Source organism: Scyliorhinus canicula, chromosome 12 (assembly GCF_902713615.1).
Source record: "Scyliorhinus canicula chromosome 12, sScyCan1.1, whole genome shotgun sequence".
In the NCBI taxonomy this organism is placed as follows: domain Eukaryota; kingdom Metazoa; phylum Chordata; class Chondrichthyes; order Carcharhiniformes; family Scyliorhinidae; genus Scyliorhinus; species Scyliorhinus canicula.
The window spans coordinates 97,782,029-97,795,804 of NC_052157.1; the positions used below are offsets into that span (position 1 = coordinate 97,782,029).

General features: G+C 57.0%; 1 protein-coding gene and 1 pseudogene across 1 annotated transcript in view; both read right to left on the minus strand.

The window, feature by feature from the left end:
• Positions 1-7,998, minus strand: part of LOC119974308 (platelet-activating factor acetylhydrolase IB subunit alpha2-like) — a 56,552-nt gene extending 48,554 nt beyond the window's left edge. The window contains exons 1-2 of the mRNA XM_038813081.1: positions 7,865-7,998; positions 5,483-5,641 (exon numbers count right to left, since the gene is read on the minus strand). Of these exons, the coding sequence (XP_038669009.1) occupies positions 5,483-5,563 (81 nt within the window). The 5' untranslated portion in view covers positions 5,564-5,641; positions 7,865-7,998. The remainder of the gene's footprint in view (positions 1-5,482; positions 5,642-7,864) is intronic.
• Positions 5,615-10,011, minus strand: LOC119974309 (annotated as a pseudogene).
• Positions 10,012-13,776: the final 3,765 nt, after the last annotated feature.

Below are 13,776 nucleotides of genomic sequence, written 5' to 3' on the forward strand. Positions count from 1 at the left end.
TGATGGGCACGGAGGAGGAGGAGTAGCCCCACGTGGGGAGGGGTCGGAGGTGTGGCGAGAGTCGCCGGTGTCAGCAGAAGTTAGCTGGCTCACGGGAGTGTTATGGAGGGGGGGGGGGGGGGGGGGTACCGGGTTGCTGCTGAAATGGCCAGGAAGGAGTTGGAGTATGCAGGGGGTGCTGGGAGTTGCCGCCGTGGGGAACAGGCCGAGCGGGGGACGCGGGCCAGTGGCGGGCAGGGGATGGGTTATGGCTAGTCGGCAGGGGAGGGGGGCAGGAAGCCCTCTGATCCGGCTGATAACTTGGAATGTGAGGGGGCTGAACGGGCCGGTCAAGCGGGCCCGGGTGTTTACGCACTTGAAGGAGCTGAAGGCGGATGTGGCCATGCTCCAGGAGACGCACCCGAAGGTGGCGGACCAGGTTCGACTGAGGAAGGGATGGGTGGGCCAAGTATTTCATTCAGGGCTGGATGCGAAGAATCGGGGGGTGGCGATCCTGGTGGGGAAGAGGGTGTCATTTGAGGCGTCAAAGGTGGTGGCTGACAGTGGCGGGAGGTATGTGATGGTGAGTGGTAAGCTGCAGGGGGAGCGGGTGGTGCTGGTGAATGTCTATGCCCTGAACTGGGACGATGCGGGGTTTATGCGGCGCATGTTGGGCCGCATTCCGGATCTGGAGCCTGATCATTGGGGGGGGGGGGGGGGGGGGGAGACTTCAACACAGTGCTGGATTCCCTCATTGGATCAATCCAGGTCCCAGATGGGTAGGAGGCCGGCGGCGGCTAAGGTGTTGAGGGGGTTTATGGATCAGATGGGAGGGGTCGAACCCTGGAGGTTTGCGAGGCCAAGGGCCGGGAGTACTCGTTTTTCTCCCACGTGCACAAGGCCTATTCCAGGATCGATTTTTTTGTCCTGAGCAGGGAGCTGGTTTCGAGGGTGGAGGATGCCGAATACTCTGCCATAGCCATTTTGGATCATGCCCCGCACTGGGTGGACCTCGGGCTGGGGGAGGAGAGGGACCAGCGCCCGCTCTGGCGCTTGGAGGTGGGGCTGCTGGCAGCCGAGGAGGTGGGCGGGAGGGTTCGGGGGTGTATCAAGAGGCCAACGATAACGGGGAGGTCCGAGTGGGGACGGTCTGGGAGGCATTGAAGGCGGTGATTAGAGGGGAGTTGATTTCCAGCCGAACCCATAGGGAGAGGGGAGAGCAGAGAGAGCGAGAGATTGGTGGGGGAGATGGTGAGGATGGACAGGGGATATGTGGAGGCTCCGGAGGAGGGTTTGCTGGGGGAGCGGTGTAGCCTTCAGGCCAGGTTCGATCTACTGACCACCAGAAAGGCGGAAGCTCAGTGGAGGAAAGCACAGGGAGCGGTGTATGAATACGGGGAGAAGGCGAGTAGGATGCTGGCACACCAGCTCCGAAAGCGAGACGCGGCCAGGGAGATTGGGGGAGTGAAGGATAGAGATGGGAAGGTGGTGCGGAGGGGGGTAGATGTTAATGGGGTCTTTAGGGACTTTTATGGGGAATTGTACCGGGGGGGGGGGGGGGGGGGGGTAGGTTCGGACCTTTAACGAGGCAAGGGAGGGGGGCTTTGCCCCCAACTATGTCACGGGCGCTGATTTCCTTGATCCTTAAGCGGGACAAGGACCCCCTGCAGTGCGGGTTATATAGGCCGATCTCGCTGCTAAATGTAGATGCCAAGCTGTTGGCGAAGATCTTAGCTACAAGGATAGAGGATTGTGTGCCGGGGGTCATTCACGAGGACCAGACGGGGTTTGTAAAGGGAAGGCAGTTGAATACCAACATACGAAGGCTTCTGAATGTCGTTATGATGCCGGCTGTGGAAGCGGAGGCGGAGATAGTAGTGCCATTAGACGCGGAGAAGGCCTTTGATAGGGGTGAGTGGTAGTATCTGTGGGAGGTGTTGGAAAGGGTTGGGTTTGGGGAGGGGTTTGTCCATTGGGTGAGGCTGCTTTATGAGGCCCCGATGGCGAGTGTAGCCACGAATAGGAAGAGGTCGGAGTACTTTCGGCTGCACCGGGGGACGAGACAGGGGTGTCCCCTGTCCCCCTTGCTCTTTGCGTTGGCAATTGAGCCCCTGGCCATGGCGTTGAGGGAGTCGGGTAACTGGAGGGGCCTGGTGGGGAGGAGCATCGAGTGTCGTTTTATGCGGGCGACCTGTTGCTGTATGTGGCGGACTCGGTGGGGGGAATGCCGGAGGTGATGAGGATTCTCAGCGAATTTGGTGGCTTTTCTGGGTATAAGCTCAACCTGGGTAAGAGCGAGCTGTTCGTTGTGCACCCGGGGGATCAGGAGGAGGGGATTGGTAGGCTCCCACTGAAGCAGGCAGGGAGGAGCTTTAGGTACCTGGGAGTCCAGGTGGCTAGGAGCTGGGGGGCCCTGCACAAGCTTAACCTCACAAGGCTGGTGGAGCAAATAGAGGAGGCGTTTAAAAGGAGGGATATGTTACCGCTGTTGCTGGCGGGTAGGGTGCAGTCCGTCAAGATGACGGTGCTCCCGAGGTTTTTGTTCCTGTTCCAGTGCCTCCCCATCCTTATCCCGAAGGCCTTTTTTAGGAGGGTTAACAGGAGTATTACGGGATTTGTTTGGGCGCATGGGACTCCGAGGGTGAGAAGGGTGTTTTTGGAGCGGGGCAGGGATAGGGGGGCTGGCGCTGCCCAACCTCTGTGGATACTATAGGGCTGCCAACGCAACGATGGTGCGTAAGTGGGTAATGGACAGGGAAGGGGCAGCATGGAAGAGGATGGAGATGGCGTCCTGTGTGGACATGAGCCTGGAAGCGCTGGTAACGGCGCCATTGCTGCTCCCTCCAACGAGGTATACCATGAGCCCGGTGGTGGCGGCTACCCTCAAAATTTGGGGGCAATGGAGACGGCAGAGGGGGGAGGTGGGGGGCTCGATGGAGTCCCCGATACAGGGGAACCACTGGTTTGTTCCAGGGAGCATCGATGGTGGGTTTCTGGGCTGGCACAGGGTAGGTATTAGGAGGTTGAGGGACCTGTTTGTGGATGGGAGGTTCGCGAGCCTGGGTGAGTTAGAGGGGAAGTTTGGGCTCCCCCCCGGGGAACATGTTTAGGTACATGCAGGTTAGGGAGTTTGCCAGGCGGCAGGTGGAGGGGTTCCCTCTGTTGCCCCCACGTGGGGTACAGGGTAGGGTGCTCTCGGGGGTGTGGGTTGGAGGAGGGAGGATTTTGGACATGTACCACGTAATGCAGGAGGTAGATGAGGCATCGGTGGAGGAGCTGAAGGGTAAATGGGAAGAGGAGCTGGGTGAGGAGATTGAGGAGGGGACACGTGCAGATGCCCTGGAAAGGGTGAATTCCTCCTCTTCTTGTGCGAGGCTTAGCCTCATACAGTTCATGCTCCGAATGTAGGGCTCATATGACCGGGACGAGGATGAGCAGGTTCTTCGGGGGCGAAGACAGGTGTGCTAGGTGCTCGGGGAGCCCAGCGAACCATGCCCATATGTTCTGGGCATGCCCAGCGTTGGGGGACTTTTGGAAGGGGGTAGCAAGCACGGTGTCGAGGGTGGTAGGATCCAGGGTTGAGCCAGACTGGGGACTCGCGATATTTGGGGTAGCAGCGGAGCCGGGAGTGCAGGAGGCGAAAGAGGCCGGTGTTCTGGCCTTTGCGTCCCTAGTAGCCCAGCGTAGGATTTTGCTTCAGTGCAAGGATGCGAGGCCCCCAAGCGTGGAGGCCTGGATCAATGACATGGCGGGGTTCATCAAGTTGGAGAGGGTGAAAGAGGGAGAGGGTCGGTGCAAGGGTTCTTTTTGCGGTGGCAGCCTTTCCTGGACTTCCTGGCGGAATGGTAGGGAAATAGGCCGGCGGCAGCAACCGGGGGGGGGGGGGGGGGTTTGGTTCGGTGGGAGGGAGAATTGTGTACATGGTTGGTTGGATGTGGCGGGTGTTATTTCTTTCCTTTTTGTTGTTTGCTTTTTTGTTTTTGTAGTTGTTGTTGGTTGTTGTTCTTTGGTTTTTACTATGGTTGTCTTGTTAATATTGTTTTGTTGTTTATATTTTGTGAAAATCTTAATAAAAGTTATTAAAAAAAAAGAAAGTGGCAACACATGTGGATAAGGTGGTCAAGAAGGCATACAGCGGGGCAGCACGGTGCGCAGTGGTTAGCACTGCTACCTCACAGCGCCGAGGCCCCAGGTTCGATCTCGGCTCTGGGTCACTGTCCATTTGGAGTTCGCACATTCTCCCCGTGTTTGTGTGGGTTTAGCTCCCACAACCCAAAGATGTGCACGCTCGGTGGATTGGCCACGCTAAATTGCCCCTTAATTGGAAAAAAATGGATTTGATGCTCTAAATTTAGTTTCATTGGTCGGGGCATCGAATATAAAAATTGGCAAGTCATGTTGCAGCTGCGCAGGACCTTAGTTAGGCCTCATCTGGAATATTGTGTACAATTCTGGTCACCGCACTACCAGAAGGATGTGGATATTTTGGAGAGGGTACAGAAGTGGTTTACTAGGATGATGCCTGGTATGGAGGGCATTAGCTATGACAGGGGTGGGCAAACTTTTCCGTGCAAGGGCCACATTCAGAAATTCACAATTTTAAAGGGCCGCATAGTATATTAAGTAAAATAATTACTTCACCCGGTTATGATTCTGGGCACCTCATATAGAACATAGAACAGTACAGCACAGAACAGGCCCTTCGGCCCTCGACGTTGTGCCGAGCAATGATCACCCTACTCAAGTCAACGTATCCACCCTATACCAGTAAGTAACCCAACAGCCCCCCCCCCCCCCCCCCCATTAATCTTTTTTAAAAAATGTATAATTAAAATTTTTTTTTTTTTTTTAATGACTTGTTGGGCCGCATAAAGACCTTTGGCGGGCCGCATGCGGCCCGCGGGCCGTAGTTTGCCCACCCCTGAGCTATGAGGAGAAGTTATATAAACTCGGTCTGTTCTGACTGGAACTATGGAGGTTGAGGCGCGATCTGATAAGAGGTCTACAAGATTATGAGTGGCATGGGCAGAGTGGATAGTCAGATGCTCTTTCCTGGGGTCATTAGGGGACATTGGTTTAAAGCGCATGGGAAAAAGTTCAGAACAGATGTGCGAGGCAAGTTTTTAAAAAAACATATATGGAACGTGCTGTCTGTGGAGGTGGTGGAAGCAGGTATGATAGCGGCATTTAAGGGGCATCAAGACAAATATGCAAATAGAATGGGAATGGAAGGATACGGACTGCACAAGTGCATACAGTTTCAATTTCGGCAGGTAGCATGGTCGGCGCAGGCTTGGAGAGCCGAAGGGCCAGTTCCTGTGCTGATTGCTCTTTGTAATTAGTCTATAATTCTAGGAGCTATTCCTGAGAGGGATATATAGGTGGAATACATGGCAGCTGGATGAAGCAGGACTGAACTGGAAGGCTAAATATCCATCCCCCCATCTAAGTGGCAGCTGAGGTGACTGTGAAGCAAGCCGCTGCTATTCCGCTGCAGTTGTACCTGGGACATCCATCGATTGTCGCCGTGAACATCCACGACAGAGACAGGAATGGCTGCTGGGTTGTTGTCTCCATCACTCATTCTGACTAAACCACGAGCACCAAGCCTTCCAGAAAGTTCTCAACTCGGGTGTCAATTCCGTTCACCAAGAGAGCAATGCTGAAACACAAACAGGGAAAAGGAAGCCTCGTCAAAAGCTTTGGACCTCCGGATTGTCAGTGAGGAAGTAGAGATAGCGGGAGAGAACCTTGGTTTGGGGGGTGGGGAAAGGAGGGAGCGAGAGAGTGAGGCAGGACAGGGAGTTTGGACAAGGATGAGGAGGGAACTCCAGGTCTGAGGAGGATTGCATGGCTGGGAAGAAGGGGGAGGGGTCAGCTGGGTTGGTATCTTTTTGTCCCAGGAGCAAAAAGGGGGGGGGGGGGGGGGGGGGAAACTGCTACTGCCATCCTCTTTGCATCAGCGTCTCTCTCTCTCTATCCACCTCAGCGTCTTGCACTCTCCCTTTCGCAGTGTCTCTGTCCTTCCCATCCCTGTCTCCCTCTGTGGTGTGTGTGAACATAGAACATAGAACAGTACAGCACAGAACAGGCCCTTCGGCCCTCGATGTTGTGCCGAGCAATGATCACCCTATTCAAGCCCACGTATCCACCCTATACAGTACCAGTAACCCAACAACCCCCATTAACCTTATTTTTATGACACTAAAAATGTGTGCCTTTGTCTCTCTCTCTGTATGTGTGTGTGTGTGTGTGTGTGTCTCTCTCTCTCTCTCTCTCTGTGTGTGTGTCTCTCTCTCTCCCTGTCTGTGTGTATCTCTGTCTGTGTGTGTATCTCTCTGTGTGAATATAGGCCATTCAGCCAATCGAATCCGCACCGACCCACTTAACCCCGTAACCCAATAACCCCTCCTAACCGTTTTGGACACCAAGGGAAATTTATTATGTCCAATCCACCTAACCTGCTCATCTTTGGACTGTGGGAGGAAACCGGAGCACCCGGAGAAAACCCACGCAGACACAGGGAGAACGTGCAGACTCCGCACAGTGACCCAGCAGGGAATCGAACCTGGGACCCTGGCACTGTGAAGCCACAGTGCTATCCACCGTGTTAGTGTGCATCCCTCTGTCTGTCTGCCTCCCCCCCCCCCCCCCCCCGGCCGCCTCCCCCCCCCCCCCCCCGGCCGCCTCCCCCCCCCCCCCCCGGCCGCCTCCCCGTCCCTCCGTCTGTCTGCCCGCCTCCCGGTCCCTCCGTCTGTCTGCCCGCCTCCCGGTCCCTCCGTCTGTCTGCCCGCCTCCCGGTCCCTCCGTCTGTCTGCCTCCCTGTCTGTCCCTCTGTCTGTCTGCCTCCCTGTCTGTCCCTCTGTCTGTCTGCCTCCCTGTCTGTCCCTCTGTCTGTCTGCCTCCCTGTCTGTCCCTCTGTCTGTCTGCCTCCCTGTCTGTCCCTCTGTCTGTCTGCCTCCCTGTCTGTCCCTCTGTCTGTCTGCCTCCCTGTCTGTCCCTCTGTCTGTCTGTCTCCCTGTCCCTCTGTCTGTCTGTCTCCCTGTCCCTCTGTCTGTCTGTCTCCCTGTCCCTCTGTCTGTCTCTGTCTCCCTGTCCCTCTGCTTGTCTGTCTGTCTCCCTGTCCCTGTCTGTCTGTCTGTCTCCCTGTCCCTCTGTCTGTCTGTCTCCCTGTCCCTCTGTCTGTCTGTCTCCCTGTCCCTCTGTCTGTCTGTCTCCCTGTCCCTCTGTCTGTCTGTCTCCCTGTCCCTCTGTCTGTCTGTCTCCCTGTCCCTCTGTCTGTCTGTCTGTCTCCCTGTCCCTCTGTCTGTCTCCCTGTCCCTCTGTCTGTCTCCCTGTCCCTCTGTCTGTCTCCCTGTCCCTCTGTCTGTCTGTCTGTCTCCCTGTCCCTCTGTCTGTCTGTCTGCCTCCCTGTCCCTCTGTCTGTCTGTCTGCCTCCCTGTCCCTCTGTCTGTCTGTCTGCCTCCCTGTCCCTCTGTCTGTCTGTCTGTCTCCCTGTCCCTCTGTCTGTCTGTCTGTCTCCCTGTCCCTCTGTCTGTCTGTCTCCCTGTCCCTCTGTCTCCCTGTCTCCCTGTCCCTCTGTCTGTCTGTCTCCCTGTCCCTCTGTCTGTCTGTCTCCCTGTCCCTCTGTCTGTCTGTCTCCCTGTCCCTCTGTCTGTCTGTCTCCCTGTCCCTCTGTCTGTCTGTCTGTCTCCCTGTCCGTCTGCCTCCCTGTCCCTCTGTCTGTCTGTCTGCCTCCCTGTCCCTCTGTCTGTCTCCCTGTCCGTCTGCCTCCCTGTCCCTCTGTCTGTCTGTCTGCCTCCCTGTCCCTCTGTCTGCCTCCCTGTCCCTCGGTCTGTCCGTCTCCCTCGGTCTGTCTCTCTCTCTCTATCTCACTTTCTCTCACCAAGATGCTTCGCCGAGTGTTTCTGCGGCTGCGGAACATGTGACCGGCCTGAACCATTGACTGTGGTGGAGGGGGAGGTGGAGAAGGACGAGGCCGTTATTCCCCGGAAGGGGGGGTGGAACAGTAACCAATCCCGGCACGAGGCGGGGCAGATGCGGAACCAACCCCGGCACGGGGGCCAAGTGCCAATGGAGAAAACCCGAGAGTACGTGAGTGAAAAACCGTTAGAGAAAAATGAGGGAGGGGGAGGGGGAGGGGGAGGGGGGGAGGGGAGGGGGAGGGGGAGGGGAGGGGAGGGGGAGGGGGGAGGGGGAGGGGGCGGGGGAGGGGGAGGGGGGAGGGGAGGGGGAGGGGAGGGGGAGGGGAGGAGGGAGGGGGAGGGGAGGGGGAGGGGAGGGGGAGGGGAGGGGAGGGGAGGGGGAGGGGAGGGGAGGGGGAGGGGGAGGGGGAGGGGAGGGGAGGGGAGGGGGGAGGGGGGGGAGGGAGGGGGAGGGGGAGGGGGGGGGGAGGGGGAGGGGGAGGGGGGGAGGGAGGGGGAGGGGGGGAGGGGGAGGGGGAGGGGGGGGAGGGGGGGGAGGGGGGGGGAGGGGAGGGGAGGGGGGGGGGAGGGGGGGAGGGGAGGGGGGGGAGAGGGGGGAGGGGGAGGGGGGGAGGGGGGGAGGGGGGGGGGGGAGGGGGGGGGGGGGGAGGGGGGAGGGGAGGGAGGGGGGGGGAGGGGGAGGGGAGGGGGGAGGGGGAGGGGGAGGGGGGAGGGGGGGGGAGGGAGGGGAGGGGGGAGGGGGGGGGAGGGGGGGGGGGAGGGGGGGAGGGGGGAGGGGGGGAGGGGGGGGGGGGAGGGGGGGGGGGAGGGGAGGGGGGGAGGGGGGGGAGGGAGGGGGGGGAGGGGGAGGGGGGGGAGGGGGGGGGGAGGGGGGGGGGGAGGGGGAGGGGAGGGGGGGGAGGGGAGGGGGGGGGGGAGGGGGAGGGGGGAGGGGAGGGGAGGGGGGGGGAGGGGGGGGGAGGGGGGGAGGGGGAGAGGGGGAGGGGAGGGGGGGGAGGGGGGGAGGGGGGGGGAGGGGGGGAGGGGGGGGGAGGGGGGAGGGGGGGGGGAGGGGGGGGAGGGGGGGGGAGGGAGGGGGGGGGAGGGAGGGGGGGGGGAGGGGGGAGGGGGGGGAGGGAGGGGGAGGGGGGGGGGAGGGGGAGGGGGGGAGGGGGAGGGGGGGGGAGGGGAGGGGGGGGGAGGGGAGAGGGGGGGGGGGGAAGGGGGGGGAGGGGGGGGGGGGGGAGGGGGGGGGGGAGGGGGGGGGAGGGGGGGGGAGGGAGGGGGGGGGGGGGGGGGGGGGAAGGGGGGGAGGGGGGGGGGGGGGGAGGGGGGGGGGGGGGGAAGGGGGGGGGGGAGGGGGGGAGGGAGGGGGGGGGGAGGGGGGGAAGGGGGGGGGGAGGGGGGGAGGGGGGGGGGAGAGGGGGGGGGAGAGGGGAGGGGGGAAGGGGGGGGGAGAGGGGGAGGGGGGGAAGGGGGGGGGAGAGGGGGGGGAGAGGGGGGGGGGAGGGGAGGGGGAGGGGGGGGGAGGGGGGGGGAGGGGGAGGGGGAGGGGGGGGGGAGAGGGGGGGGAGAGGGGGGGGGGGAGAGGGGGGAGAGAGAGGGGGAGGGGGGGAGAGAGAGGGGGGAGGGGGGGGGGAGAGGAGAGGGGGGAGGGGGGGAGGAGGAGGGGGGAGGGGGGGGAGAGAGAGGGGGAGGGGGGGAGAGAGGGGGGGGAGAGAGAGGGGGGAGGGGGGGGGAGAGAGAGGGGGGGAGGGGGGGGATGAGAGGGGGGGGAGGGGGTAGGGAGGGGGGGGGGGAGGGGGGGGGGAGGGGGTAGGGAGGGGAGGGGAGGGGGAGGGGGGGGAGGGGGGAGGAGGGGATGGGATGGGAGGGGGGGGAGGGGGGGGGGGAGGGGGAGGGGGAGGGGAGGGGGGAGGGGATGGGGGAGGGGGGGGGAGGTGGAGTATTCCTTAGTGTAGCGCAGGATTGGCAATGCTCCACGATCTCCTCATTTGGGTATCTAATCCCTGCCACCAAAAATGACTGCACGCCAATCCTCCACCCTCACCACACCAGAATGTTCTTCATGTAGCTGAACAAGGATTCTGTTCCGCAGGCATGAGGAAGAATCACTCGACTCCTCCATGGCAAAACTCCAATCAGGACGGTCAACTCAAATCTTCTCGTGATGTAGAGCTTGAGGTCTGACTTCTTCTGAGCACATCTGTCAATATACCTTTTAGGACCAGATCCATAACCTTCCCCACCACTGGATCAGTTCTTGTATACCGCTGTATTGAGATGAAGTCACAGCTTTACATTGTTCACACGCGGGAGATACAAGATATTTATGAAATCTTCTTCAGATTCTGGTTTGACCTCAGGATCTTGTTTGACTTGCAATGGCAGCCTGGATAAAGCGTCTGTATTGGCGTGCTGCCCTGATTCACGATACTGGATATCGTAATCATGTGCAGACAAAGTCAAAGACCATCGTTGCATTCAACTAGCTGGCAAAGAAGGAATACCTTTATACCTTTATCATACTGGTGCCAAAGAAGCACCAGGCAACATGCCACAATGACTACCCACCAATAAATTTATTGTTATGAAGTGATTCGAGAGGTTATATTCCAACCTTCCAGAATGCCTTGATCCACTGCAATTCGCCTACTGCCACAACCAGTCCACAGCAGATTCTATCTCCCTGGCCCTACACTCATCCCTAGAGCATCTCGACAACAAGGACACCTCCGACAGATTCCTGTTCATTGACTACAGCTCCGCGTTCAACACCATAAACACAGCCAAGCTCATTTAAAAACTCCAAAACCTAGGCCTTGACTCCTCCCTCTGCAATTGGATCCTCGACTTCCAAACCCATAGACCACAATCTGTAAGGATTAACAACAACATATCCTCCACAATAGTCTTCAATACCATTGGCCCTGTCTACATCTCCCTCTGCCTTGGGAAAGTGGGCAGCATCATCAAAGACCCCTCCCATCCAGTAAATTCTCTCTTCCAACCACTTCCATCAGGCAGAAGATACAAAAGTTTGAGAACACACACCAATAGATTAAAAAGTAGCTTCTTCCCTGCTGTTACCAGACTCCTGAATGACTCTCTTAGACTCTCTGAACTGGTCTTATGGAGTGAACTGATCTTTCTACGCATCTTCCCTACAGCTGTATTCTTCACCTATCTATGTTTATGTATGTTCTCTGTTTTCATACATGGAGTGATCTGCCTGGACTGTACACTTGGCAGAGGGGTCAATAACCAGGGGGCATCGATTTAAAGTCATGGGCTGGAGATGTAGAGGGGATTTGAGGAAAAACAATTTCACCCCAGGGGGAGTGTTGTGTTTTTTTGGTCATAGGGTCGACGTGGCTGGACCAGGACAGAGTTTGATGATGTTTGCACCTAGGAATTTGTGACAATAAATCTAAATCTAATATGGTCCAAAGATTGTAGTTAAGGGTCAATGGTCAGTCAAAATGTAAAATGATGTCCATAAAGGTAATGGTAAAACCCTCTTAAACCAAAGATTATGCTAGCTGAGCATAATTGGATTCCGGGCTAGTTAAGATTCTTGAGGCGAATGATATTCGTTCTTCCTCTGTGCGAGACAACCCCAATGGATGTATGGCAAGCAAGCAATAATCATAAGGTTTTACAGCACAGAAAGAGGCCCTTTGTCCCATCATATGTGTGCCGGCCATCAGACACCGATCTATTCTAATCCTATTTTCCAGCACTTGGCCCAGAGCCTTGTGTGTTGTGGCATATCAAATGCTCATCTAAATGCAACTTAAATGTTGTGAGGGTTCCCGTCTCTCCCACAGTTTCAGACAGTGAGTTTCAGATTCCTACCACCCTCTGGGGTGAAAATGGTTTTCCTCAAATCCCCTCTACATCTCCAGCCCATAACTTTAAATCTATGCCCCCTGATTATTGACCCCTCCGCTAAGGGGAAAAGCTTCTTCTTAAATTGGGGGATTAGGCAGGATTTGGAGGCTGTTGTTTGGGAGAGGCTGTTTGAGGGTAAATCCACATTTGGCATGTGGGAGTCTTGAAGGGAGCAGTTAATGGGAGTGCAGGATAGGCATGTGCCGGTAAAAAGGAAGGACAGGAAAGGCAGGATTCGGGAATCATGGGTGGCCAGGGAAATTGAGGATCTTGTCAAAAAGAAAAGAGATGCATATGTGAGGTACAGGCAACTAAAAACAGATGAAGCCCTTGAATACAAGGAAAGTAGAAAAGAGCTCAAGCAGGGAGTTAGGAGGGCAAAAAGGGGTTCCAAAATGTCCTTGACAGACAGATTGAGGAAAATCCCAAGGCATTTTATATGTATATTAGGAACAAGAGGGTAGCCAGAGAAAGAGTTGGTCTACTCAAGGACAAAGGAGAGAAATTATGTATAGAACCAGAGGAAGTAGGTGAGGTATGTTGCCTCCTGGGTGCCAAGGTCCGTGACGTCTCTGATTGTGTTTTCAGGATCCTTAAGGGGGAGGAGGAGCAGCCATAAGTCGTGGTACACATCAGTACCAACGACATAGGTAGGAAAAGGGACGGGGATGTAAAACAGGACTTCAGGGAGCTAGGGTGGAAGCTGAGAGCCAGGACAGACTGTGTTGTCATCTCTGGTTTGCTGCCAGTGCCACGTGCTAGCGCAGTGAGGAACAGGGAGAGAGTTCAGTTAAACACATGGCGACAGGGATGGTGTAGGAAGGAGGGTTTCTGTTACTTGGATAATTGGAGCACATTCTGGGGAAGGTACAAACAGGACGAGTTACACCTGAACCAGAGGGGCACCAATATCCTGGGAGGGAAATTTGCTACAGCTCTTCGGGGGCGGGGGGGTTAAACTAATGTGGCAGGAGGATGGGAAACTGATTTGTAGTCCAGGAGATAACGTTGCTGGAGTTCAGGAAGTTGAGGGTAGTGCAGTACTGAGGAAGGTACCAAGGTCACAAGAGTGGACCTGCAGGCATGAAGGTGGTTTGAAGTGTGTCTACTTCAATGCGAGGAGCATCAGGAATAAGGTTGGTGAGCTTGAAGCATGGATTTGTACCTGGGACTACAATATTGTGGCCATTACAGAGATGTGGCAAGAACAGGGGCAGGAATGGTTGTTGGAGGTTCCGGGGTTTAGATGTTTCAGTAAGATATGGGAAGGTGGTAAAAGAGGTGGAGGAGTAGCATTGTTAATCAAGGATAGTATAATGGCTGCAGAAAGCAGTTTGAGGAGGATCTGTCTACTGAGGTAGTGTGGGCTGAAGTTAGAAATAGGAAAGGAGCAGTCACTTTGTTAAGAGTTTTCTATAGGCTCCCAAACAGTAAGAGAGATGTGGAGGAAAAGATTGCAATGCAGATTTTGGATAGGTGCGGTAGTCACAGGGTAGTTGTCATGGGTGACTTTAACTTTCCAATTATTGATTGGAACCACTATAATTCGAATAGTTTGGATGGAGCTGTTTTTATCCAGTGTGTGCAGGAGGGTTTCCTCACACAATATGTGGATAGACCGACAAGAGGCGGGGCCATATTTGATTTGGTACTGGGTAATGAACCGGGCCAAGTGTCAGATTTGGTTGTGGGAGAGCACTTTGGAGATAGTGACCACAATTCAGTGAGTTTCACTATAGCAATGGAGAGGGATAGGAACATATAGAACATAGAACAGTACAGCACAGAACAGGCCCTTCGGCCCTCGATGTTGTGCCGAGCAATGATCACCCTACTTAAACCCACGTAACCCGTATACCCGTAACCCAACAATCCCCCCATTAACCTTACACTACGGGCAATTTAGCATGGCCAATCCACCTAACCTGCACATCTTTGGACTGTGGGAGGAAACCGGAGCACCCGGAGGAAACCCACGCACACACGGGGAGGACGTGCA